A 24,844-nucleotide genomic window follows, 5' to 3' on the forward strand; every position below is an offset into this window, starting at 1 on the left:
CTGGTACCACAAGGCTCTGCTGGGATAAATCTCCTGTAATGTGGTTACCTGGGCAGACATGTTTACGGTCAGCAGTGCCCACTTGTTAGCATCTAGTGACTGCAGAACGCTTTGGGCGATGGAGGTCTTCCCAGTACCCACTGGCCCCACAAGCAGGACTGGGCTCTGGTGGGCAACCAAGGCACTGACGATGAACTGATAGCGCACAGTGTCTACTGTTGGCACCATGATCTTATAGAATGGGGCACTGTGAGGAGACACAAGAGGACCATCACAGACTGGCACTAGTTACAGGGTGCAGTAGATACCATGGAGCACAGAAGAGATTAGTAATACTATGCTAAGGAATAAGCACTGTGAAGGTCGGTGAATACAGGGGTTTGCGCTCTAGAACGTACTTGGAAGGAATTCTCCAACCCTTTGGCAGCTTCTCCTCAAAATTGAGCCAATTCTTCGATTTAGGATCCACAAAATATTCATACACGGTGTCCTGACGGGAGACAAATACATTACTCATAGAGGCGATTCAGATAAATAGAGCAGCTCACTGAGTATCACCTGCATGAAGTAGCCGAGTCCCAGCTCGTCCGGTATGCTGCCTCAACATTTGTAGAGTTGCAGGTACCGGATGCCGAAGCTCGGGATCCCGGGCCTGAAAGTTAGCATCCTGACACCACCATCCCGACAGGGTTAGAATATACTACCCCTTCCCCTACCTTCCTGCACCCCTAATCCATAACCCTCCTCCTAGTGCTTAACCCTAACCCCCTCCTTATCCCCTCTACTTATCCTCGGGACACTGGTGGTCTAGAACCCTCATGCTACACCTCCAGCCATTGTGCTATGTTCTTATCACCTTGCTAGGGAAGCTTCCTTCCAGCTCTCTCATATAGTTGTCAATCTTTCTTCTCCCGTCTTCGTCCACAGAAGCACAGACTGACCAGATCAGACAGAAGAGGAACCAGAGCTCCACCATGCGGCTGTAATTGTCAGCATCCGCCGGATTAACCTGTGACGGCAACGCAGAATAAGTGGCGGAGGTCGGAAAGACGGGATTACAGAAAACACAGAGGCGCGTTTCCAGCAGTATACTCACCCCGTTTTCAGGTGTAGCAAGAGAGTCGTACAACTTGCACAGTGAGATGACCCCGCTGGTGTCCTCCTGTGGTACGAGGTCCTTGCAGTTTTGTTGTTTGTACTCGAGAATTCGCCCAACGTACTTATCGAACATACGCTGGAGGGTCTCTGTTTCTGCCTGCACAAAGGGGGAAACGCTTAGCGGCTGATTGTGAGTGGGCGTCCGTGTGTGCATCATGATGCCTGCGACTTTATGCTGATACTAGTATAATAAGCCCTTCGCTGATGTACATCCTGGTGTCTGATTGTGCAAGGGCTGAGACGCCCACTCTGAGTCTTTAGACACAACTATCAGATGCGCCATCGGAACGTGCACCAACCCCATGTTAGGTGAGGAATCTCCTCCTGAGTCTGGCCTTCTATGTGAGCAATTACGCCTCTTAGCTTACAACCACTTCAGTGACAGGCCTGCGACCCTCCCATAACGCGCCCATGAGACCACGAATCTCCGTGCGTCTATATAGCCACCTCCCAGGAACTCCGAATACATTACTGATAACATGCCTCTCAATCGCTACTGCGCCTCTGGGCCACATTCCAATATGCACGCAATGCCGATATTGACGCAGTTGAGCGATTATCGGAGGACTGCGCGTGCGTCTTGGCTGCAATGCACGCCAGTAGTGAATGAATTGCGATAACGCAATGCAGTGTAATAGGCGAAAAAATTTAGACTATGAAGACCTGGCGGAAAAAAGTGCAGAATTGGGGTCTTGGGGTGCAAGCTTTCAGAAACCACCCTGCACCCTTTTGACACTCCCCCCTGACGCAAACTGTGTCAAAAAACGCCAAAAAAACCACAAAGGACACTCCAAAAAAGCACTTTGAAAAAATGGGCGAAAAAAAAAAAGAAAAAAAGTTGGGTTACAAATTCAAACACTAGCGAAATAGCCTCTGGGGGGGTCTGGAAGTATGGGGGAGGGGTTTTTTTTAATTGCAGGTACTTGCTGAAGGTGCATTTTTTGGTGCACTTTAAAGCCTTATTTTAGTGATTTAGAACTATGCTTGTACCTATTTTCTTGTACCCCAAATTTGATGGAACTACTTAATTTCCCCCCCAAAAAATTGCAAAATGCTCTTCTTCAGCACTTGCTCAAAGACGCAAAATAGCGACTATTGAGACCATTTAAAAACCCCAAATACCTTTAGCAGGGCTATTCGGGGTGTACTTATAGTGATCCCCCATGTCAGAGCATCTTTAGGGGGGTGTCAGGGTGATTTCTCCAAAACTGCCAGAACTTTTTCGCCGATTTCCAATTAGCTGGGTCCCGTTTTCGCACATTTACAATTGAATACGGGGATACGCGGGGACGCGTGCGATACATTTTCACCGGCAAAACCTCTGACGACGGTGAATAGTCCGGACTCAGGCCCTCATTCAGAGCCGCTCGTAAGCGGCCGTTCGCTCGTTCCGAGCGATGTTCACACATCTGCGCATGCGTACGGTTTGTAATGCGCATGCGCGAACCAGTTAGTGCGGCCGAAAAACGTTTGTTCGCTATATAGCAAGTGCCTGCTATTTTGAGTGACAGGATGAGGTGTATGTGGGTGGTAACAGGGGAAGGTGCTTGAAAACAGGGAGTGGAGATCCGAATGCAGGCGTGCTTAAAGGTCAAAACGGGCGTTTTATGGGTGTGCATAATTAATACAGCAGCGTCATTGACCACGTCACTGGGTTATTTTATAGTCAGAACTGCTCGCAAGATTGTGGTAGCAAAAACCAACCACAAGAATAGCGAGCAGTTCATACGCTGGTCGATGTACTCGATTAATCTAATAAATAGCGGACATGACGTATGGTGCGAGCGGCCAGGGGGCGTCTTTTTCAAAATTACGACCGCAAGTTTTGTTCGCTCGTTCAGACTTATAGGCGTGAACAGACCGCAAAGAGCGAACAGTTCATTTGAATAGCCACCCCTTTTTTGTGAACGAACGACCGCAAATAGCGTCCGGCTCTGAATCAGGGCCTCAGACTTTTCGCTTCAAATTGAATATGGCCCATAGGGGTAAGATTTACTAAGGAGCGGATTGCCAAAGCGGCATTGACTAATGGCATTAGGAGTAAATGCTAAACAAGCCATTGTGGGTTAAAAACCTATCGGTGAAAGTTGGCGATGATTGGCCTCTAGACAAACGGCTCCTTAGTAGATCTACCTCTGTATGTTAGTCCCGCAATCCGACATTTAATTCTTTTCTGACCCACCGACTCCCATCTACTCATTCTCTCTCTCTTCATTCACGCTGTCCCAGGGAGAAATGCGCAGTCCGATATCAGCCCTTTGATTTGCTGCCTCTGTCTTACCTGGGATCTCTTCTCCAGCCATGACTGGACAAAGGGCTTCCAGCCCAGGCTGGTATGGTCGGTGTACACCATGCCGCAACGAGATACGGTGGCCGGAGAGGCTACGGCGAGATCTGCAACCTCAAACAGCAGCGACACCTGGGGAAACAGGAGCAGCTCAGCGACAGATCCATGGCCCAGCCCAGATACTAGCGGACTGTATCCTATTTGTCTCAGGATTATTGTTACCTAACACGATTTCTCTACTAGTCGCACAGGTCTCTGTCCACAGCGCAGAGATGATCTCTGGCTCGTTACTCAGAAATAATGACCTTACTTCTATGATAGTAACAGTGAGAGTGTTAGCTCACTTGCTCAGACATGCCAGTTCTATAGTCTATTATCACAGGGCTCATTTGATTGCTAGCTCACCTGCTCAGGCATTGCGATCCTCTCCCCATTAATGAGAGTTAGGACTTTGTTATCGTCCATCACAGAATTCATGCTTTCAATCCACAGAGTGTCCACCGGTCCATCAAACACGATCCACTTCTCATCCGGCCGCTCATCTATAAGAGAAAAATATATATGTACAGTATTCACCCCTGCAGGAGAGAAAGTAACGGACTAACTGTATTATACAGCCACCAGCTGTCCTCTCTCTGTATTACACAGCACATCCCTGTATTATACAGCCCATCATCCCTTTCTATCCTTTATCTGTATTATACAGCCCATCATCCCTCTCTCTGTATTATACAGCCCCTGCCTGTCCTCTCTCTGTATTATACAGCCCCTGCCTGTCCTATCTCTGTATTATACAGCCCCTGCCTGTCCTCTCTCTGTATTATATAGCCCCTGGCTGTCCTCTCTCTGTATTATACAGCCCATCCTCCCTCTCTCTCTGTATTATACAGCCCCTGCCTGTCCTCTTTCTGTATTATACAGCCCATCCTCCCTCTCTCTGTATTATACAGCCCCTGCCTGTCCTCTCTCAGTATTATACAGCCCCTGCCTGTCCTCTCTCTGTATTATACAGACCATCCTCCCTCTCTCTGTATTATACAGCCCCTGCCTGTCCTCTCTCTGTATTATATAGCCCCTGCCTGTCCTATCTCTGTATTATACAGCCCCTGCCTGTCCTCTCTCTGTATTATATAGCCCCTGGCTGTCCTCTCTCTGTATTATACAGCCCCTGCCTGTCCTCTCTCTGTATTATACAGCCCCTGCCTGCCCTCTCTATCCACTCTCTGTATTATACAGCCCATCTACCCTCTCTCTGTATTATACAGCCAATGTCATCCCTCTCTATCCTCTCTCTGTATTATACAGCCCCTGTCTGTCCTATCTCTGTATTATACAGCCCCTGTCATCCCTCTCTATTCTCTCTCTGTATTATACAGCCCCTGTCTGTCCTATCTCTGTATTATACAGCCCCTGTCATCCCTCTCTCTGTATTATACAGCCCGTCTGTCCTCGCTCTGTATTATACAGCCACTGGCTGTTCTCTCTCTGTATTATACAGCCCCTGTCTGTCCTATCTCTGTATTATACAGCCCCTGTCATCCCTCTATCTGTATTATACAGCCTCTGTCATCCCTCTCTCTGTATTATACAGCCCGTCTGTCCTCGCTCTGTATTATACAGCCACTGGCTGTTCTCTCTCTGTATTATACAGCCTCTGTCTGTCCTCTCTCTGTATTATACAGCCTCTGTCTGTCCTCTCTCTGTATTATACAGCCCCTGTCTGTCCTCTCTCTGTATTATATAGCCCCTGGCTGTCCTCTCTCTATATTACACAGCACCTCCCTGTATTACACAGCTCTCTGTGATCAGCACATACCGGCACACGCTGTCCTCTCTCTGTATTATACAGCCCCTGGCTGTCCTCTGTATTATATAGCCCCTGGCTGTCCTCTCTCTATATTACACAGCACCTCCCTGTATTACACAGCTGTCTGTGATCAGCACATACCGGCACACGCTGTCCTCATGAGACTGGAGAGAACGCCATCTGTCCACTCGTTGGTAGTCAGGTCATACTCTCCATACAGCTCACCCAGAGACACAGCCTTGGGGTTCAGCGGGAAATCCTGCGCACAGGACACAATGAACAATCATCCCAGTGTCTGTCTTATACTCATGCGAACACCTGTGGGCAAGGTAACGGCTCATATAGATCTGCTAGCATCCCTGTAAGGAGCCTATAGCTCTATCCCCGTGGTGCTCTGTGACGTGGCCGCGCTCTCATACAGTCACAGGTGAGATGTCTCGCTACAGAACCTCACAGGCGCTCTATTCCTGTGCTACGTCTTCTGGAATACATGATGTCTTGGTGTAAAACTGACTGTACATAAAAAAAGATACTGTAAATCTTACATATAGCCCTAAGTCAGTCAGATGATAAGACCCACACAAGTACAATAACACAGAATAAATGCTCATTCTCACGGAGGGCAAAGACACTGAGATTGTCTCTTTGGGCGCCTGACATTCAACATTACAAGCCAAAATCATTTCTGGATTGCACCATCATTACAACATATATAAACCTAAATGGGTACTTAAGGTGCGTATACAATAGACGATTTGCTCTATGAGCGACATTGTACCGTGTGTTCCCGGAAGGGGTGTGCGCGGTGTCGTTAACGACACTGAGCACAAACACTGAACGATATCATGAACGATATCGCTCAGTGCCGGGCTCCCTCCCTCATCCCCGAACATGCAACAGCCTGATAATATCGTCAGGTTGGCCCGCATGTTCAGGCGATGAACGTCAAAGACCAACGACCAGTGGGAGTGCGCATCGCTGGTCGTTATCGTTGCTCGTTTTTGCGCAAAAAGTGAACGATATTTTGGACGACTGAACGATAACGATATCGGCCGGTATCGCACATTAACATGTTCGTTCCAGGTCCTTCCTTGCTGGAAGCTAGCTTGCTCAGGTTAGCCTGAGACTCTGTAGTCTGGACATGAAGACAAGCTTCTGAAGATCGTACAGTTATTCCACGTGAGCAGGACTAACGGTGGCAGGGTTCACTCGCCAGAGCCCCAGGGTACGCTAGGTATGCAGGCCACGGAGAGGGTCTATTGCTCCAAAAATAATTCTCCTCTGTGGGGGGAAGGAGAGGAGCAAAGCGACTAGTAGTCCCCTAAGTCAGTGGCCATGACGGTGCTGGGTAATAAATGTGCACTACAGCTGTCCTCTACCTGATGATTATCTGTAATGTTGGATTAAGATGCCAGTGTGTGGCGCAGTCAATCTGGCAGAACCAGCCTACGCTAAATCTGTAGGTCATCTATTGCCGAGATTACGGAGCTTGCAGCACATCCCAGGAGAGACATTGGGCCTGATTCAGACCCACTTGCGAGCGGCTGTCCGCTCGCAAGTGGGTCGATGTTATGCACTGAGCATGCGCACGACGGAGGGAGCTCCGTCGTGTGCATGCGCCAGACGCGACGAGCGAAGGAAAGTCCTTCGCTCGTTGTGTCCGATCAAAGGGGGCGTGCTGTCAATGTTGATTGACAGCACGCCCCCTTTGGTGGGCGTGCCGGGGGCGTGCCTCCCTGATGGGGGCGTTCCCAAGGGAACGCCTACCGTCTGAAGCCGGCCCACTGACATCACTAGTGATGTCAGTGGGAGTGATTTTGGCTCTGATAGAGCCAAAATCACTCCGGAGCTTGCGGTTGAAAACCTCAACCGCAGGCTCCGGCTCGCAAATTCGATGGTCGCGATGGTCTCGACCATCGCGGCCATCACAAAGCACGCTCGTATAGCCTGTGGGTGGTGACCCACAGCTATACGAGCGTCCAGAAGGACGCTCCATGAAAATGGAGCCCGGCCCTCATTCAGAGCGTGCGCTCTGCTCAGAGCGTACGGCTCTGAATGAGGGCCATTGTCCTCTCTGCATCTCCCGCCTCACAACTTCCGGTAAGGAGCCTGCTCAAAGGAGAGAGTTTGGCCGCTTATTCTGAGTCCCTCCGAGGAGCCGGCTTGGATTAAAAGCCTGACTAAATAAGCTCAGTGAGGGTCTACTCAGTGAGACCCCACAAACGCCAGTGTCCTGCAGTGGTCCTGGGAGGGATCAGACTCTCAGGAGGAAGGTGAAGGCACTGATACCTGGGACCTTGAGGAATCCTCATTTTTGCACAAGGACGCCTTTAGAAGAAGACAACAACTATTCTGATTCCCAAGGCTGTATATATATATATATATATATATATATATAATATATATATATATATATAGCCGCTGGGGACTCTTATGCTGGCCACACACATGGCGATATTTTACCTGATCTGGCCGATCCCGACACATTGGAACGACAGATCGTGTAAAATATGGCCAAATTGAGAGTAAATCATGAGTCCCCACTCACGATCACGATGTGATGCGTCAGGGCCGTAGCTAGGGTAGTGCGGCCGGTGCCATCGCACAGGGCACCACAGGTCAGGGGGCGCTGTTTGGGCCTGTCAAATTTCTGTTTATCATCATTCTCACTTGTAGCTTCCTCTTATTTCATCCCCAACATCTCCTGGCCTATCCTATCTCTTCCCTGGCCCTTCCCCATGAAGCCATGGCCCTTTTTTGGGTGCATTATGTCCCTTTGAAAAATGAGGGGGGCGCCAATGCTCTTTCTGGCACAGGGCACCAAAAAGTCTAGTTACGGCTCTGCGATGCGTGTCCCCCTCTGGTCGCACATCTTCAGATCTGCCGTGCGGTAGGGCAGCTCTGACAATCTAGGACCCGATGCACTGTAAACAGTCTGGATGCAGGAGAGATCGTTTGAAGATTGGACACCAAATCGTGTGCTGAGCTACCGGGGAGAGTTTCAAGGGAAATCGTACACATCGGCTCATCTTGAGCACATCGCTATGTCTGTGGGCACCTTTAGACCAAGCTTAGCATCAGCGTGGGTTACCAAGGTGATGGAAAAGTGGTCGGGGAAGCTTTCAGGAGGTCTTCAGTCTGATAAGTCAAGTCCACTGGCCCGTTTTGCCTGACATTTATCCACATTAATAGAAAAAAACATGGATTTATGGGCCACATGGAGGTGTGGGGGTGGGGGGGGAGGACCAGCGGCATTTCTGAGTGTCTCTAATTTTGCACGGGTTTTGTGAGACAGGATTATTTAAAGGAGTTAAAGGCACGGAGAGGGGGACTTACAGGGGTGCCAGTAGTATTTTAGGAGAAAAGTGGAGGGTTTTTTTCAATGAAGTGACTGTAAGTTAGACTTTTATTGCATTTGCAATATACAGATTTAATTTAATAGTGGTAGTGGGAGTACAGCCTGAAACGCGTCAGCCGGCGGAGATGGTGCACACATAGAGATGCATCTCAGGTCTGGACTTTCGGTGGTCCATAAATGAGTTACTCTGCCCATCATCACTCACCCGCACAAGGTTGTAGGTCGTGTCACCGGCGCGGTTGAGAGCAGACAACGTCGCCTGGAGGCAGCACCAGGTGGTGGACTTCCCGCTGCAGGTCCTCCCCACGATCATGCAGGAGTGGCGCGAGGTCTTGGTTTCGTACAGCTGGATGACTTTGGCGACGGTGAAAGGCGTGACTTGCAGGCCGGAGAGGCGAAGTTCATGCTCAATCTGTTCCCGCAGCTGGGGGGGCGTACAATGGGCGCAGAGAGGAAAATATAACAGCGCAGGTTCCAAGCACTAACATATTCCATTCAGAAACACATATAACACACAGGCGAGCCGACCGCACTTCTAATGCAGGAACAAATGGGCTGATTTGTACGCGTTTCGCCGTATTGTCAGCCTTCATCTGTAATGTTCATTTATGCTCTTTGCTACTTTTCCACTAATATGAGGCTAAGTTTCCCTTATTACTATGCTATGTTTTTATGCTAATATTATGCTACTTTTACGCAAGTATTTCAGCAATTGAAAGTGCTATGCTAGGTATACTACAGTAGTGACAGCGGGATACGTTCAGTATCCCGACAGCGGGGGTTCCGGCGGTCAGAATGCCGACAACGGAATCCTGACACTTATTGGAATACTGGCACCAGCATCCCAACTGCCGGAATACTGAAGGTAAGTATTGGGGTTGGGGGATGGCTTAGGGGTTAGGCCATAGGGGGAGGCTTAGGGTTATCCACTAATGGGGAAGGATTAGGGTTAGAGTGCGGGGAGGGGGAGTTTAGGTTTAGGCACTAGGAGAGGTTAGGTTTAGGCACCGGGGAGCGAAGGTTAGGGTTAGGGGTTAGGTTAGGATACTTACCTACAGCCGTCAGGATGGTACCATAGTCGGGATGCCAGCGTCGGGATTCTGACCGCCAGGATCCTGAACGCCAGCATCCAGTACCCAACCTGTGACAGAAGTGCAAAATACAGTAAACTCGATAAACCTAGGCGCGAGATTTGGTGTCACTCTACTGCAGTGGTTCTCAAACTCGGTCCTGACACAGGTCACGTTTCCCAGGTCACCCAGCAGAAGCACAGGTGTATTCACTACTCACTGACACATTTTAAAAAGATCCACAGGTGGTTATAATTATTTTACTTTTGATTTTGTGAAGAGACCCGGAAAACATGCACGGTGTGGAGTCCTGAGGACTGAGTTTGAGAACCTGTGCTCTAGTGAATATGTGTCACGCTGACAGCAATGCTGAGTATGCTGTAAAAGTTGTTTAGTACTCACGATTATGCTCGCACGCACGCACGCACTAGTGTCTACGGTTACAGACAGACGCACATGCAAAGATTTGCACATGGGAGTTCAATAGCATTTGTGCGCTCACCTTGCCGTAATCCACAGATGGCGTGTCGATGCCTGGGAAGAGATCCTGCATGATTCCATTAAACAGGGGAAGGTCCACGGAGGTGAGCTTTGCAATATTCATATCTTTCATGGACATGAGCAGAATCTGTGGAAAGGACAATAACAGGATAGAGACAGGAGAAAGCTGAAGGTCCATATACTCTCCTGACAGGTCCTTCACTCACCTCCTCGTCAGATAGGTCAGGCCGCACTCTGCGTTTCCTCCCAGCGTAGCGCAGCAATGAGGTCAGAGCTCTCAGTCCGAAGTCGTAGTGGTCCTGCTTGGAGAGCTGCTGTACGGCCAGTGAGTACAAGGTGTAGACCTTCTTAGCCAGGAGCTACGAGACAAGACCAACATGTGACCACACGCCCTGTAGGGTCTTGTATGGATGTGACCACTCGTACAACACAGACGTGTGTGTTATCATGTAGTGCTGTTACCTTGCAGTTACTGAACCCCTCGCCAAACAAAATTATCTCTGCAATGAGCGTCGAGTCTGGGACCACCATGGAAATGGGCCTGAACATGGACTTGAGGTTGTCGGGGAGCTCGGTGCGGCCAGCGTAGCCTGTAAACCACAAGGACGTGTCAAGGACAAGGATACAAAGGAAGAGGAGTTCATGGTCTGGTTGTCCAGCGTTCAAGCGGAGGGTTCTCACCTGGATTCATGGTGATGAAAATTCCGCAAGACCACACCAAGTTGATTTCTCTTCCTTCAAATATGAATCGGTTCAGGTTAGCAGAGAGCGCAGACAGGATAGAAAGGATCTGCTGGGCGACCACCGACAGCACTTCAATGTTGATGCGGTTAAACTCGTCAAAACAGCCCCAGGCACCAGTCTGGAGCAGAGAGAGAGAGAGATTAGAGTGCACTTCAATACATGGATGCAAGACACTGATAATGAAACTGAAGTGAGAGATGAAACGTGCGGTTCAGTTGTAGTCTGATTAGAATTTGTCAGAGGAAAAGAGCTGATTAGGTTGGTTTACAGGAAGGGCAGGTGGTGGAGCACTCATGGTATGAGATAGAGGTTAGGTAGTGATAAAGAAATGATGTAAGAGAAGGCACTGGTGGACTAGTCAGGGCCTGAGATTGAGGCTAGGTAGTGATAATGAGAGTTATGGTGAAACATACCTTTGTTAACTCTCTTTCTTCTAAGTCCATAGGGTCCACAGGGATACCATGGGGTGTAGGTGGTGGATAACCAAACAGTTAGAGTGCAACGGTACCTCCCCCCTAAACCCCGCCCCTGAGCCTGAGCAAATCAGTTTGTTGACAAGCCCAAGGCAGGAGGAGGAGAGGAGAGAAGGAAGACTGGCACACAGAAGAATCATACTCTCACATCAAAGAGACGGGAAACCGGTGACCAGGAAACCCAACCCAGAGAAGTGGACCCTATGGACTTTGAAGAAAGAGAGTTAACAAAGGTAAGTTTTACCATAACGCTCCTTTTCTTCTATAGGGTCCATAGGGATCCACATGGATACCATGGGTTTGTCCCATATCAGTATTCAAGGGTGGGGAACTGAGAGGAGTATCCTGCGTCCAAATGAAGCATCCTGTAAGGAGTAGCCAAAGGGGCGACCCTTGGCTAGGTTGTACATCTGTAACCACCAGGAGGGGGACAGACGAACCTCTGGAGAGAGAATCATTGTCTGGGATCTGATCCGATAGGGTGACCCGTTCCATCTGGAGAGCGTTAGGTGTCGCCTTGCATGTCCATAGCCAAAGAGTGCGGCGGACAGACACTGACGTAGCCGATGCTCTAGAGGCCAGGAGACTAGCATCCAAGGACGCTTCTCTGATATAGGAAAGCTGCATCTCTTATGTGAGCTCTATAAGACATCGGACCTCTAGGGAGAAAAGACTCTTCTAGGGTATTTGCCCAGCTCTCAGTTGTTTTCGCCACCCAGGCAATAGCCATGGTTGGGCGAGCAATGGCTCCTGAAAGGGAATACACAGATTTAATGCCAGTTTCAATCTTTCTATCCGTAAGGGTCCTTTAATGAGGAAGGTGTAGGGATAGGTTAAGTGGAGCTCTTATTCAATAGCATAACATGGGAACCTACTGCTGGGGGAGCCTCCCATTTTGCACAATGAGCTGCAGGAAAAGGGTAACAATAGGTCAGGCGTTTTTGGAGCTGAAACCTCTTACCAGGCATCTGCCAAGCTGCTGCCATGTGTTCGGCTAGCTGATCAGAGAGCGGAAACTCGGCTGAAGCCACTTTTTGTTGTTTAAATAGTGGGTGCTTTAATTTGGGGGTGGGCTCCTCGTCTTCTATTTGGAGGAAAGATCTGACAGCTCGCACCAAAGCAGATATATTAATGTTAGATTGATGCTTTCCTTCCCCTGAGGGAGATTCAGTTTCTGAAAGTTGCGTAGACAACACAATACGCTTGGTAGGTTACTGGGTAGGGGATTCTCACCTTGCAACATATTATGAAAGGCTGTAGAGGGAGCTGCTAGACTCTGTACTGAAGTAGAGAGGACATCTACCCATGGAGGTACCGGTACTGCCTGTACCTGTTGAGGCAACCCCATAGGGGTAATTACTGCCGGGACTGTCAGGCGGTCTACAATAGCAGCTAGCACCTGAGTCAGGGACGCCCAAGGAGGCTCCCGGGCAAGAGCAGAAGACGTATCTGGTTTAATATAACACGTTGTACATAGTCCGTCCTGGACAACATCTTCCTCATTCAAGCTTGCTGCACAGTATTTCCATGACAGCAATGTAGGTGCAGTCGCTTGCTTGCTACTTTTGCCTTTGTTAGACACAGTCGCAGAGTATACACTAATATGCAACAGAATACACCAAATACAAATGGGTATGCAGACGCTATTATGCGACAGTGTATACAAATGGGTATGCACTATAGTGATCCTGCCTATGCTTAAATAAGCTGCAGGAGAGCACAGCACAGGATATGGTACCGTGTAGAGTGCAACCAAACAGTATGTGATAGCCTTCACATTTATAAGTAAAAGTGAAGTATAGTAGACCCTGAATACACACCGGTATGATAGGGTTATAGTGAGAGAAAAGGGAAAGGCATAGGCTGACAGATTAGAAAAATCATACAGACAGACAGCGCTAGCAAAAGTCACATACTATGCAGAAAAACACTAACTGCAAAAGGGCGCTACATTCAACGATGTCTGGGAGGCTATTGCGCTACATAACCGGACTCCTGGGAGAGGTGTGTAGGGGGACCGGACCCAGCGTTTTCCAGAGAGAGCTGTGGCTGAGCCAGCAGAAAATGGCCGCTGGTGACCTCTGATGGGGCGGGGTCTGAGGAGGAGAGCAGCTCAGAGCGTCCAGACCGCGGTGGAATGGCGCCTTGAGCTGGGGGAGGGGCCACTGTAATAGGGAAAGCTGACCTCCCCTGGCTGATTTTTGACCACCGAGACGCTGGATTCCCGCACCATATGTACCCTGGTGGTCTAGTGGATCATGCGGTCGAGGCCGGTGTTCACTCTCAGCACCTCCGGTCTGTCCCGAGACCGGAGGTAAGACTGCCCGGCCGCGAGCTACCGCAAGCTGTAACCCGCCTTACCTGTCCACTGTGTCCGACTTGCAGTCTGTGGTCCTTTGTGGGGCCGGCTAGCAATGTCCCCGGGAGCCCCGCCGAAAGTACCAATCGACGCTATGGAGTTGCGGTGCCCGGAGGGGTGATGGAGCGGCAGCGCAGACGTAATTAGTACAGTGATGCTGCGCACGCAGAAATATATATAAATAAAATTAGAAATCATAAATATAAAGCTTTGGGCTGCATAAGGCACCTGCCACTGTTATACAAGGGGATCCCAGCTCCTGCCGGACACCAAGCAAACTGATTGGCCTCAGGCTCAGGGGCGGGGTTTAGGGGGGAGGGACCGTTGCATCCTGGCAGTTGAAAGCTTAACGGTTTGGTGTCCGGTCCTTATCCACCACCTACACCCCATGGTATCCCTGTGGATCCCTATGGACCCTGAAGAAGAAAAAGATTTGAAGTAAGAGAAGACACAGATGAAGTCTCAGAGGAAAAGCATGAGGTGGACCAGTCATGGTCTGAGATGGAGAATAGGCAGTGATAACAAGAGATATGGTAAGAACTTACCTTTGTTATCTCTGTTTCTACGAAGTCCATAGGGTCCACAGGGTTGACCTTGGGGTATAGGTTGGGAACCAAATCCGGGCACCACGCAGTTAAAGCTTTCAGCTCCCAGGATGCACTTGGTCCACTCTCCCTATAACCCCGCCCCCAAGCCAGAGGCTCCTCAGTTTGTAAGTAGCCAAAGGCCGGAGGAGGAAAGAAAGAGAGACAAGACTGGGACACTCAATAACCATACTCACAGAGAAGGAGACGGGAAACCGGTGACCAGTAACACAGCCCATATGAAGCCAGGTGCGTCATGGCGGGTGCCCTGTGGACCCTATGGACTTCGTAGAAACAGAGATAACAAAGGTAAGTTCTTACCATATCTCTTGTTTTCTACTTCAGGGTCCATAGGGGGTCCACATGGTTGACCTTGGGGATGTCCCAAAGCAGTCCTTATAAGGGCGGGGACGCTCCTGTGCTGAGAGGAGAATCCGTCGCCCAAAGGAAGTATCCTGAGAGGCAAAGGAAACCAATGCATAGAACCTTAAAAAAAAAAGGTGTGGACAGAAGACCATGTGGCCACCTAGCAAGGCAGAACAGCCGAGGCGCCACAGCCCGAGTAGAATAAGTATCAACCAAAACAGAAAGGCCTAACCTATTTGTAGGCCCCTGAGATAGTCATACGAAGTCATCTAGCCAATGTCAATTTATTTGCCGGCCATCTTTTCCTGTGAAATCCAAAAGACCACAACTAAGGAGTCTGATTTCCTGAAGGAACTTGAATGGAACACATAAATCCGGAGAGGCCGGACCCCAGTCAAGGAGGCCACACCAGCCAAGAGGACTGGTGACTGAAATGTCAGTACTATAAGTTCCGGAATAATATGGAACTTAAAAATCACTTTAGGAAGAGACACAGGGCGAGTGTAACTCACAACCCTGACATGGTGGACTAACCAGAAGAGAGAGCCACCTGAGAACACTCCCAATTCCGACACTCTCCTGGCGGATGCATACGTCATGAGAGAGAGAGAGAGAGAGAGAGAGCCTAAGCAATAGACCAAGTAATGGCCATCACAGCCAGTGGTTCAACTGAAAGTCCCAGGAGGGCACGAAGAACCGCCACTAAATCCCAAGGAGCCCCTAGGGGGGAGAAAGGGAGGCATAATCCAGAAAACACCCTGAAGGATGTACCGGATACCAGAGAGTGGAGCAAATCCACATCCGAACCACACTGACAGTGTAGAGATCCGCACTGTCAGGAAGGTCAAACGGAGGGTGAGACCCAAGCCAGCTGGAAGGAATGCCAGAATTTCTGGAAATCCTAAACACCGGAGGATCGAAGCGACAGGTATGATATTATAAGAATTATGTATGCCACAGTCTGTGGTAGATCCCAGCAAAAGCTGGTCTTTGTGCTCTTAAACATCTCAATTATGACAGAGCCAGGGAAGCCTTAGGACCATAGTAGGGACGCAGCCAAAGACGAACGATCCAGGTCCAGGGCAAAACAAGGACCCTGAGACAACAGGTCCGGATAGTGAAGCAGCAGGAATGGAGTATCGATAGGGAGACTCCGAAAATCTAAGTACCCGCGATGTCTGGGGCAATAAGGAGCCACCAGCAAGACCGCACCTCTGTCTCGATTGAAAAACTTCCGAAGACCTCGAGGAAGAAGGAAGACCGGAGGAACCAGTACACAAAGTGGAAGGACCACTTCACTGACAATACGTCACCGAAGGTTGCTTCAGTACCTCAAGAGTTGGACTGGGAGGCCCCCTCTGCTCACTAGGAGTTGAAACCTCTCTTAGAGAAGAGACCAGTCCCCGGGATGCACGTCGTGACGGCTCCCAATGGAGAACTCCCGGAATGAACACTGCAGAGATGGCCGGTAGGAGACTCTCGGAATATGTCAGAATGTGTGACACTCCCGTCATAGCTACACCACGACCAGTGTCTCCTAGATAGAAGCCACTGTTGTGACATTGTCGGACTGAACCGTTTCAGGTTCACCATGAAGCCTGTGTTAGGCCATACTGAGGGCCCAAGACAGCTTAAAGTTAATTGGCAGGGCGGAAGCAACAGACATCCAACAACCCCGAAAGGGGTACGGACCGGTCACAGCACCTCAGAGACTGGCGTCCGTAGTAAGGATTACCCTAGATGAGATGGCTATAACCACCCTGATAGAGACAAACATCTCCAGAGAGAACATCTCTAACCCGTGATCCGATGGAGAAAACCGTTCCATCTGGAGAGGATCAGTCTTTGCAAAGGCCTGGAATGGAACTGAGCATATACCACCCTTCTGAAGGTAGACACCCTGGATTCCAGAACCCCCATGACAGAGTGTATAGACACTTGTCAACTGTGGAGGCATCTGCGCGCTCATAGTTAGAGTGGAGATCTTGTCTGATGTTAGAAAAGATTCCCCCATTCTGAGAATCCAGCAGGACTCCCAGATTATAGCCTGTGAGGAATTCAGGGAGGACATTTTCCCAGTTGTTTAACCCTTCATGCTAGTGAAGGGAAGCAATGGATAAATGGAAATGCCTTCAAAGAATCCTGGTGATCCTGTAAAGAACAGGAGGTCGCCCGTATACAGGAGCAGTCGGATACCCTTAACAGGTGGATTGTCATAAAAGCCACAAATCTGGTAAACCCCGGTGGGACTGTGGACAGTACAAAGGGCAGAACCTGAAAAATGGAAGAGTTGCTGTGGCACAGCAAACCTGAACTATCGTGGATGAGAGGACTCTATAGGTACCCGTAGGTATGTTTCCTGAACAACCAGCGATACCATAAAGTCCCCAGGATCCATAGCTTGGATGATGGAGCATAGGGGTTCCCTCCTGAACCTAGGCCCCTTTAGGAATTGGGTCAGGGATTGCAGATAGAGGATAGGCCAATGAGGACCTTTCGGCCTCTGCATCAGAAAGAAAGGTAGAATAACCAGTCCCTCACTGAGATAGCGGGGCTGGCATAACTACCCCTGCTTAACGCAAAGACTGTACAGCTTTCTGGACTTGTAAGGCCTTGTTCGGGTCTGAAGAAAGGCCTGTGTAGCAAATTTTGTGGGGAGGCCGCCTGAGCAATGAGAGGACGCCACCGTGAGAGACTTCACCTCTTACCCAAACGTCCATGGTGACCTGACACCAGCACTGGACGAACTGAGAAAGTCTGAATCTCACTCTGGGAACCCCCAGATGAAGACCTGTCCAGTCAGGCTGAAGATACTTCCTTCAAATTTATAAGCAGGGCATCTGGATGACCAGGTCTGCTCGGTACCGGGTATGGCGGCCCTTGTGGAGACGAACAGCCTAGGAATATACTGGCATTTAGGCTGTCCCTGAGGACAAAAAGACTCAACAGATGTAGTCCGAAGCCTCGTAGTGGGAGTAGCTGAAGGCGGAAATTTGCCGATTGAAACTGCCAACATTGCTACAATCTTGTCAAGGTCAGGACCAAACAAGATCTCCCCAAAAATAGTCCATTTTAAGGCCTACCATGGAGATTAACTCTGCCGTCCACGAGCACAGTCATAGGGTATGGTGGCGGATACAGTCGCAGCCGAAACCCTGAAGAGGAGGAGACCGGCATGAAACGTGCAATGACCGGCTCCAACATATGACACTGCATTTTTAAATGTGAGCGACAAAATGCGTCTGATCCCCTGAAGCCTTTTTTTTTTAAAGAGAGAAAAGCTCTACAAATGCAGCGGCCCAGCACTCAATAGCATTAGCCACCCCTGCATTAGCCATGGTTGGATGGGCAACAGCCTCTGAAAATGTGTAAATTGATTTCAGGCAAAGTCACCACCTACGGTTCCGTAGAAACCGTCCGGGCAAGGATGGAAGGCGTAGTAGCGCTCTTAATCAGACAAATAGCAAGAGGATCCACCCCAGGAGGCGATTCCTATTATTTGCAATGACCCTCAGGGAATGGGAAACATGAGGCCCAACGCTCTTGTGATACCTCCTATCCGCCCATTGCCCTACCTCCGCCATGTGATCCACCCGCTGGTCAGAGAGGGGGAAAACAGCCGAAGACATTTTAATTGCTTAAACTGAGGGTGTTTTGATTTTAGGTACAGGTTCAACATCCTCTATAACCAGGATGCACATGACCACCAGCATCAAGGCAGGGATAAAAAATACATGATTTAGGCCCCACCTCGTGTGAAGCAGTCCGACACCTCATCCAGTGCACCCTTTGCTGACGATCTATGTTAGACAGCAGTGCAAACTGGGCAGTAACCACCGGGCGTTTAATACGCCATTTTGTGTACTGCAGAAACGGCATCCACCCAGTGTGGCTGTTGTGGTAATCCCTGCCAGGAAAATGACAGACTGTTACCTGAGGGAATTTTAAAAACCCCGGTAGGGAGCGGTAGTCTGTGTTGCAGGGGTAATTGCAAGAACTGCGAGACACCCTGAGAGGGAAGGGTAGCATGCTGAAGCAACCCAAAGTGGGTAGCAACTAAGGGGGCCGCCAGGCGATCCGCAAGGGAGGTCAGTGTCTAGAGAAACAAACTTCCCCAGGGGGATTCTGTAAGAAGCCCGGCACCTCATACATAACCCTTTCCGAGACAAATCCTCCGCAGTCACACCTGCAACCATGACAGGCAGGATAGCAAGAATGGGTGTAGTATCGTGCTCTATTTCCTAGTCAGATATATCTGACTAACACGCCATCGTGGAAATTCAAGCAGCGCTATACTGGTACTGACTAACTCTAAGATTAGCTGCATGTACCCATTATCAGTGTATGCAACACACAGTTCCATCTAAAATATGGCAACGTGCAGCACGCAACAGTATGTGACAAACCTCAGAAATATTGACAAGTATATATATGTGAGGTCTCAGAACCACCCTAGATACACCTGTATCTGGGCAGATTGTAAAGAAAAGGGATAGATATACACTGACAGGTGAGAGAAAAAGCACAGACAGTCAGCACTAACATAAGTCACATACAATGCAGACATATATATATATATACAATTATACATACATAAGCATGACATAATATACTGCACATTGTCGCTACATTCAACTGCCCAGATTCAGTGTCTGGGAAGGGCTACAGCGCTGTGTACACTGACCTGATGGTGAGGTACGCAGGGGGACTGGACTCACTGCCATCTCCAGAGATTTCTGCTGCACCACAAAGATAAAATGGCCGCTGGAGACCTCAGAGGAAGCGTGGCCCGCGGAGGAAGCAGCTCAGCGACGCCAGACTATAGATACTGAAAGGCGCGCTGAGCTGAGCGGAGTAGCCGCTACAACAGGGAAGGCTGCCTCCCTTGGCCGGCTATTAACCCCCCGGGACGCCGGCTCCCAGCGCCGATCGTTAAGTCCCTGGTGGGCTAGTGGACACACGGGGTAGGCCTCCATGGAGGGGGAGCCCGCCACCACTGCCAGTGCCTCCGGTCTGTCCCCAGAGACCGGAGGCACAGGACTGCATATTAAATGCGCGGATCACCGCAAATGGTGACCCGCGACCTTACCTGCTCCCCGTGGATCCGGCAGCAGTCCTGGGTGCCCGCAGAGTCCGGCTAGTACAGACTCTGGGGTCCCGCTGAGATCCCCAGATCTGTACTGGCGTCTCAGCGCCGGCGAGGTGACGGAGCAGCAGCTTGGACGTCCTATGGACAGTCCGGCGCTGCAGCTCTGAAGAGTCTAAAAGTAAAATCAAAAACCTTTAAACTCATAAAATAAAAGTAAACATAGGGGCCGCTAATCAGCCCCCCTGCGATAACGGTGACCCGACTCCGGCCGGGCACCAACTGAAACTGAGGAGCCTCTGGCTTGGGGGCGGGGTTATAGGGAGAGTGGACCCAGTGCATCCTGGGAGCTGAAAGCTTTAACTGCGTGGTGCCCGGATTTGGTTCCCAACCTATACCCCAAGGTCAATCCTGTGGACCCCCTATGGACCCTGAAGTAGAAACAGAAGTAATAGAAGATACTGGTGGACCAGTTATGGTCTGAGATGGAGACTAGGCAGTGATACAGAAGTAATAGAAGATACTGGAGGACCAGTTATGGTCTGAGATAGAGGCAAGGCAGCAATAAAGAAGTTATAGAATATACTGAAGGACCAGATATGGTCTGAGGTGGTAGCAAGTCAGTTATACAGGAGTGAAGTAACAGAAGATACTGATGGACCAGTTATGGTCTGAGGTGGAGGCTAGTCAGTTATAAAGGAGCGAAGTAATAGAAGATACTGGTGGACAGGTTATGGTCTAAGACGGAGGCTAGTCAGTGATAAGAGTGAAGTTACAGAAGATAGTGGTGGACCAGTTATGGTCTGAGATGGAGGTTAGGCAATGATACATAAGTAATAGAAAATACTGGTAGACCAATTATGGTCTGAGATGGAAGACAGTAATACAGAAGTAATAGAAGTTAGAGGTGGAACAGTTAAGATCTGAGGTAGAGGCTAGGCAGTGATTATAGGAGTGAAGTAATAGAAGATAGTGGTGGACCAGTTATGGTCTGAGATGGAGGCTAGTCAGTTATAAAGGAGTGAAGTAATAGAAGATACTGGTGGACAGGTTATGGTCTACGATGGAGGCTAGTCAGTGATAAGAGTGAAGTTACAGAAGATAGTGGTGGACCAGTTATGGTCTGAGATGGAGGTTAAGCAATGATACATAAGTAATAGAAAATACTGGTAGAACAATTATGGTCTGAGATGGAAGCTAGACAGTAATACAGAAGAAATAGAAGTTAGAGGTGGACCAGTTATGATCTGAGGTAGAGGCTAGGCAGTGATTAAAGGAGTGAAGTAATAGAATATACTGAAGGACCAGTTATGGTCTGAGATGGAGGCTAGTCAGTTATACAGGAGTGAAGTAATAGAAGATACTGGTGGATAGGTTATGGTCTACGATGGAGGCTAGTCAGTGATAGAGTGAAGTTACAGAAGATAGTGGTGGACCAGTTATGTTCTGAGATAGAGGCATGGCAACAATAAAGAAGTAATAGAATATACTGAAGGACCAGTTATGATCTGAGGTAGAGGCTAGGCAGTGATTAAAGGAGTGAAGTAATAGAAGATACTGGTGGACCAGTTATGGTCTGAGATGGAGGCTAGGCAGCAATAAAGAAGTGGTATAATAGAAGACATGACGCACAAATGCAGAATAGGTTCCTCCTCCTCCTCACCTGAGCTAAGCCAGAATACATCCTCCCCATGGACTTATAGTCCAGGCCCTCAGAGCAGTTCACCACAATCACGTACATTCCCAGTGCCTTTCCCAAGTCTTTCACAGTCTCTGTCTTTCCAGTACCAGCTGGGCCTTTTGGTGAGCCCCCTCGATGAAGGTGCAGAGCGGTGGTGAGGGTCATGTAGCATCTGAGGGAACAGGCTATGTTACTTTGTGTAATGACAGATCCATTGCTACCTGCGATGGAGCCGGGTAAACTATCCCGCCATGGTTTTGGTAGAAAGTTCCAGGTATAGCACAGACTCATTTCTCCAGCAAGGATACAGATAAATATTAGTCACCTCCAAAAAATGTTCCCCCCAATTGCCCAATTCTCCATGACCATCTCAGTCCAGAATGCGCTGGGTCTTAATGAGGCCACAGGCAGGAAAGTAGCATGCAGATACACCCGCAGTGGCACACACAGAATACACCCGCAGTGGCACACAGAATACACCCGCACTGGCACACAGAATACACCCGCACTGGCACACACAGAATACACCCGCAGTGGCACACACAGAATACACCCGCAGTGGCACACAGAATACACCCGCACTGGCACACAGAATACACCCGCACTGGCACACACAGAATACACCCGCAGTGGCACACACAGAATACACCCGAAGTGGCACACACAGAATACACCCGCAGTGGCACACAGAATACACCCGCACTGGCACACAGAATACACCCGCACTGGCACACACAGAATACACCCGCAGTGGCACACACAGAATACACCCGCAGTGGCACACAGAATACACCCGCACTGGCACACAGAATACACCCGCACTGGCACACAGAATACACCCGCACTGGCACACACAGAATACACCCGCAGTGGCACACAGAATACACACGCACTGGCACACAGAATACACCCGCACTGGAACACAGGATACACACGCACTGGCACACAGAATACACCCGCACTGGCACACAGAATACACCCGCCCTGGCACACAGAATACAGGCATGCCACATATCCGCTTGTGCGTCCTATTCACATCGCTTTGCAAATAAGACGCATTTGAAGTTAAAAAGTTGCATGAAAAGACGCTCGGCGCTACCGACTCGTACGGCGCTCACGTGTTATGTTTAAAGTGACTTGTAGCACATGGAGGTGAGATGTATGTGGACACATCTGAAGGTGGACGTTCTCTATATTCTGTACAGTGGGGTCTGTGGTTCTCTATCCCATTGTCATTGTCCCTCAATGGACTCAGAGAAAACGTAAGTACTACATTCCCAATGTACACAGGGGAAGATGAGGGTAATAGTACCTGTCAGTTAGAGGAGTGATCACCAGGCGGCCTGAATTTCCAAGATACTCATATCCATACTGGAACTGCGTGTTGGTCTGTCTAATGAGACAGTCATCAATATCCTGCAAGGATAGAGAATACTAATTATGTACAATTGATCCTGTCTTCATGCTGCCACCAAGCCCTCTTCTGTCTGTGTCACCCTGCAGGGAGAGGGACAGGCTCATAGCTCCCTTCTGTCTGTGTCACCCTGCAGGGGGAGGGACAGGCTCATAGCTCCCTTCTGTCTGTGTCACCCTGCAGGGGGAGGGACAGGCTCATAGCTCCCTTCTGTCTGTGTCACCCTGCAGGGGGAGGGACAGGCTCATAGCTCCCTTCTGTCTGTGTCACCCTGCAGGGGGAGGGACAGGCTCATAGCTCCCTTCTGTCTGTGTCACCCTGCAGGGGGAGGGACAGGCTCATAGCTCCCTTCTGTCTGTGTCACCCTGCAGGGGGAGGGACAGGCTCATAGCCCCCTTCTGTCTGTGTCACCCTGCAGGGGGAGGGACAGGCTCATAGCTCCCTTCTGTCTGTGTCACCCTGCAGGGGGAGGGACAGGCTCATAGCTCCCTTCTGTCTGTGTCACCCTGCAGGGGGAGGGACAGGCTCATAGCTCCCTTCTGTCTGTGTCACCCTGCAGGGGGAGGGACAGGCTCATAGCCCTCTTCTGTCTGTGTCACCCTGCAGGGGGAGGGACAGGCTCATAGCTCCCTTCTGTCTGTGTCACCCTGCAGGGGGAGGGACAGGCTCATAGCTCCCTTCTGTCTGTGTCACCCTGCAGGGGGAGGGACAGACTCATAGCTCCCTTCTGTCTGTGTCACCCTGCAGGGGGAGGGACAGGCTCATAGCTCCCTTCTGTCTGTGTCACCCTGCAGGGGGAGGGACAGGCTCATAGCTCCCTTCTGTCTGTGTCACCCTGCAGGGGGAGGGACAGGCTCATAGCTCCCATCTGTCTGTGTCACCCTGCAGGGGGAGGGACAGGCTCATAGCTCCCTTCTGTCTGTGTCACCCTGCAGGGGGAGGGACAGGCTCATAGCTCCCTTCTGTCTGTGTCACCCTGCAGGGGGAGGGACAGGCTCATAGCTCCCTTCTGTCTGTGTCACCCTGCAGGGGGAGGGACAGGCTCATAGCTCCCTTCTGTCTGTGTCACCCTGCAGGGGGAGGGACAGGCTCATAGCCCTCTTCTGTCTGTGTCACCCTGCAGGGGGAGGGACAGGCTCATAGCCCTCTTCTGTCTGTGTCACCCTGCAGGGGGAGGGACAGGCTCATAGCTCCCTTCTGTCTGTGTCACCCTGCAGGGAGAGGGACAGGCTCATAGCTCCCTTCTGTCTGTGTCACCCTGCAGGGGGAGGGACAGGCTCATAGCTCCCTTCTGTCTGTGTCACCCTGCAGGGGGAGGGACAGGCTCATAGCTCCCTTCTGTCTGTGTCACCCTGCAGGGGGAGGGACAGGCTCATAGCTCCCTTCTGTCTGTGTCACCCTGCAGGGGGAGGGACAGGCTCATAGCTCCCTTCTGTCTGTGTCACCCTGCAGGGGGAGGGACAGGCTCATAGCTCCCTTCTGTCTGTGTCACCCTGCAGGGGGAGGGACAGGCTCATAGCCCTCTTCTGTCTGTGTCACCCTGCAGGGGGAGGGACAGGCTCATAGCTCCCTTCTGTCTGTGTCACCCTGCAGGGGGAGGGACAGGCTCATAGCTCCCTTCTGTCTGTGTCACCCTGCAGGGGGAGGGACAGGCTCATAGCTCCCTTCTGTCTGTGTCACCCTGCAGGGGGAGGGACAGGCTCATAGCCCTCTTCTGTCTGTGTCACCCTGCAGGGGGAGGGACAGGCTCATAGCTCCCTTCTGTCTGTGTCACCCTGCAGGGGGAGGGACAGGCTCATAGCTCCCTTCTGTCTGTGTCACCCTGCAGGGGGAGGGACAGACTCATAGCTCCCTTCTGTCTGTGTCACCCTGCAGGGGGAGGGACAGGCTCATAGCTCCCTTCTGTCTGTGTCACCCTGCAGGGGGAGGGACAGGCTCATAGCTCCCTTCTGTCTG

At 50.3% G+C, this 24,844-nt stretch overlaps 1 protein-coding gene across 2 annotated transcripts in view; it reads right to left on the minus strand.

The window, feature by feature from the left end:
• DNAH2 (dynein axonemal heavy chain 2) overlaps nucleotides 1-24,844 on the minus strand; it is a 189,244-nt gene that overhangs the window by 84,686 nt on the left and 79,714 nt on the right. For both annotated transcript variants that reach the window (XM_088464631.1, XM_088464632.1), the window contains 14 exons: nucleotides 22,787-22,890; nucleotides 21,457-21,646; nucleotides 10,863-11,043; nucleotides 10,644-10,771; nucleotides 10,388-10,540; nucleotides 10,183-10,308; nucleotides 8,816-9,034; nucleotides 5,394-5,511; nucleotides 3,851-3,987; nucleotides 3,440-3,577; nucleotides 1,097-1,255; nucleotides 857-1,009; nucleotides 399-490; nucleotides 49-247 (listed from right to left, as the gene is read on the minus strand). In XM_088464631.1, coding sequence (XP_088320757.1) covers nucleotides 49-247; nucleotides 399-490; nucleotides 857-1,009; nucleotides 1,097-1,255; nucleotides 3,440-3,577; nucleotides 3,851-3,987; nucleotides 5,394-5,511; nucleotides 8,816-9,034; nucleotides 10,183-10,308; nucleotides 10,388-10,540; nucleotides 10,644-10,771; nucleotides 10,863-11,043; nucleotides 21,457-21,646; nucleotides 22,787-22,890 — 2,097 coding nt within the window. The remainder of the gene's footprint in view (nucleotides 1-48; nucleotides 248-398; nucleotides 491-856; nucleotides 1,010-1,096; nucleotides 1,256-3,439; nucleotides 3,578-3,850; nucleotides 3,988-5,393; nucleotides 5,512-8,815; nucleotides 9,035-10,182; nucleotides 10,309-10,387; nucleotides 10,541-10,643; nucleotides 10,772-10,862; nucleotides 11,044-21,456; nucleotides 21,647-22,786; nucleotides 22,891-24,844) is intronic.

This window comes from Taudactylus pleione, unplaced genomic scaffold (assembly GCF_031769625.1).
Source record: "Taudactylus pleione unplaced genomic scaffold, aTauple2 ptg001724l, whole genome shotgun sequence".
In the NCBI taxonomy this organism is placed as follows: Eukaryota; Metazoa; Chordata; class Amphibia; order Anura; family Myobatrachidae; genus Taudactylus; species Taudactylus pleione.